Here is a 2,902-nt window from a genome sequence, read left to right on the forward strand (position 1 = left end):
GGAAAAGTTGTGCCTCATGTACTTGAGTGTTTTCAGTAATGTAGAAGAAAGAAGCATGTTTTTGAGAATCATGTGGTTGAATATTCTTTTTTTAAAGAAAAAGTGATAATTTGATGAGTTAAAAATGGTATCTAGCTGTTTTAATAAGGCATATTTAATCTTTCTGAGCTTCAGAGAAGGAGTCCTGCCCAACCAACCTGTTGTCTTTACTTAGCATCATGCTTTATTTAGAATGGCTTTGGAGCCCATGCTACTCTAAAGGTTTAGTTGAAATAAAATAAAATAGTAGTAATTTGTAAATGTATTAAACACGTTAAATATTATCTTCATCAGTGAGATCATGAGTTTCTTAAAAGCAAGAGTGCCGTTTTCTTTTTCGTGGAGGTAGCCTGTTAATTCGGTGAGAAGGGGTCACACCTTGGAGATCAGCACTGCTGGTCTCCCACCCACCATTATGTTCTTCATCTGCAGTGGGGGCAGTGATGTGTATGTTAGACGATTTTTCAAGGTATTTAATGAAATAATGGATGTGGATGTGTAGAGGAGAAGGGATTGTAGACGTTTTAGCTGTGTATTTCTCTTTTTGCTCCCTATGCTGGGTACACACAGAGGGTACCAACCATGTACTCATTGAGTTAATGAATGTATGACGCGAGACGAGAAGAGCTTTTTATTTTAGAAATCTGAAGGCTTGGAGCACGTGAGTCTGTCAGCAGCTGAGACGTGTAATGTCAATAAAGTTTTGTTAATTTTTTTTTTAAAAAGCACCCACTAAACTACAAATCCCTTCTCTCCTCGACGTAGACGAGTCACGTGGCTGCCAGGACTCCGGAAGTCTGGCCCGCTCGGCCAATCACGCCAGGAAGCCTATGCAACGGCTCCAGGTTGGCCAATCATGGGGAAGCTTGCTCCGGGCCGAGCCGGGTCCCGCCTCTGCGTGGAGCACTGACGGGTCGTTAGCGGATACGGAGGCCACGGGGGCGGGGCCAGAGGCTTCTACCCGGTTTCGCGTCCGGCTCTTCCTTCCAGGGTTTCGGCTCTCGTTCCGCCATGGCTCCCAAAGGCGGCTCCAAGCAGCAGTCGGAGGAGGACTTGCTCCTGCAGGATTTCAGCCGCAACCTCTCGGCCAAGTCTTCCGCGCTCTTCTTCGGGAACGCATTCATCGTGTCAGCCATCCCCATCTGTGAGTGCTGGGAGCGAGGCGAGCGGGGGAGGCCTCGGGCAGGTCGGCTGGGCCGTCCTGGGACGTGGCAGGGCCGGGCGGGCCGGCGGCCTCCCCAGTTCTCCTGAGCGCGGCAAGGCACGTAGCCTCTTCGGGCCTCGGTATTCTCGGCTGGGATTGTTGTGGCCGGCATTTCAGGGAAGTGACTTGTGGCGCTTTTTAAAAGTGCGCACGTTCCTGGGCCCCACCCCCGGATTGAGAGTCGCTAGTTCTGGGATGGCGGCCCCAAATCTGTATTTAAAACAGACGCTCGAGTTAAGTACTTGTGTACTTAAGTACCTGCTGTCCTTTTCCATACAACTGGCGTTTGCCGTTATGAAATCTTAAACTTACTATCATGGAGAAACCCAATGAATTAGGAGAGCCAGCCACCAAGTAACCATCAGAATTTTAAGTGTGTCTTCACGTGAACTGACTCACACCAATGAGCATCATTTTCCTAATTTGCAGAATGAGAGAGGTTGAAGCAGTGGCAGGAGTCAGCAATCTACCTTATTTAGACATTTTAATAATCCTACAAGACCAACTCTAGAATTCTCGTCTTGTTGGGAAGCTGTTTGCACACTTAGCCAAGATTATTTTTAGAGCTCAGGGTTCCTGAATTTGAATCTCGTGCCTTTCACACTGCTGCACTGTTGTTGGGTAGTCAAATCCAAATGTGTTCTCTCTTTTGTTCTTATAAAACCCAGTGTGGCATTAAACGTGGTGTGAAGCTTTATTGGTTCACTGACCCGACAGAGCACTGCCTTGATTTGAGATAACAGCCACGTCAGCAAGTAAAGTGGTTTGGGACTGCACGTGGCTGTTTTGGAACGGTCTGTATTTAGCAGAGTAGTACCCTGATGAATGAAATTTGAAGTCTGAATTGTGATTTTGTTGAGCCAGTTCTCATTTTAGAAGAAGCAGAAATCTCATCTGGACTAATAGGAAGGTTATGTTTTTCAAGTATTCTGTACTGAGAAAGGTTGAGACTGTAACTTTTCACTGGCTGTCTCACCTCTGACGATCTTGAGATACTGTATTGGTTTCCCTAACCCCAACTATATTTTAGCAGGCTTAGCTGTAATTAATTTAGCAGGCTTTTGTTATGGAGTAGTAATATTTTGTTTCTTTTTATACCCTTTCCCCATCTTAATTCAGGGTTATATTGGCGAATATGGCATATGGATCTTATTCAGTCTGCTGTTCTGTATAGTGTGATGACCCTAGTAAGCACATATTTGGTAGCCTTTGCATACAAGAATGTAAAATTTGTTCTCAAGCACAAGTAAGTATGTTTTTCAATCGCATTTTTGTATAATGGGTTGTTTCCTTTAAGATTATTTGTATTCGTGTTGGTTTCAATAAGCATTTGAGATCTATGTGTGTATAGTTGAAGGGGAAGACACATTGATGCTAGGAAGAATTGTTAACTAGCTAAAGTAGAGACAGTGATCAATTTGACACTACTATGGAAATAGATTTTGATGGTGGAATTAGAACACTTAAGCACTAGCTTTAATATGAGGTTCATCAGGAAAACAACCCCATCAAGTAAATTAACACTTCAGAAGCCAAATGGAATTCTTTCTGGAAAGAATTGTTCTGGACTCTTCATGTACTATTTTTGCAAGTGAAAGAAATGGTCTTTTAAAAATTAAACCCTGACATTTTCAAGGCTAATTACTTTTTTCTTACAGT

The 2,902-nt window shown here is 43.7% G+C and overlaps 1 protein-coding gene across 1 annotated transcript in view; it reads left to right on the forward strand.

Annotated features, from left to right (window-relative positions):
* The first annotated feature begins 942 nt into the window (after positions 1-942).
* SSR3 (signal sequence receptor, gamma (translocon-associated protein gamma)) overlaps positions 943-2,902 on the forward strand; it is a 15,678-nt gene continuing 13,718 nt past the window's right edge. Inside the window, exons 1-2 of the mRNA XM_012642890.1 lie at positions 943-1,183; positions 2,363-2,489. Coding sequence (XP_012498344.1) covers positions 1,051-1,183; positions 2,363-2,489 — 260 coding nt within the window. The 5' untranslated portion in view covers positions 943-1,050. The remainder of the gene's footprint in view (positions 1,184-2,362; positions 2,490-2,902) is intronic.

The sequence above is a fragment of the Propithecus coquereli genome, unplaced genomic scaffold (assembly GCF_000956105.1).
Source record: "Propithecus coquereli isolate 6110/MARCELLA unplaced genomic scaffold, Pcoq_1.0 Scaffold19, whole genome shotgun sequence".
In the NCBI taxonomy this organism is placed as follows: Eukaryota; Metazoa; Chordata; class Mammalia; order Primates; family Indriidae; genus Propithecus; species Propithecus coquereli.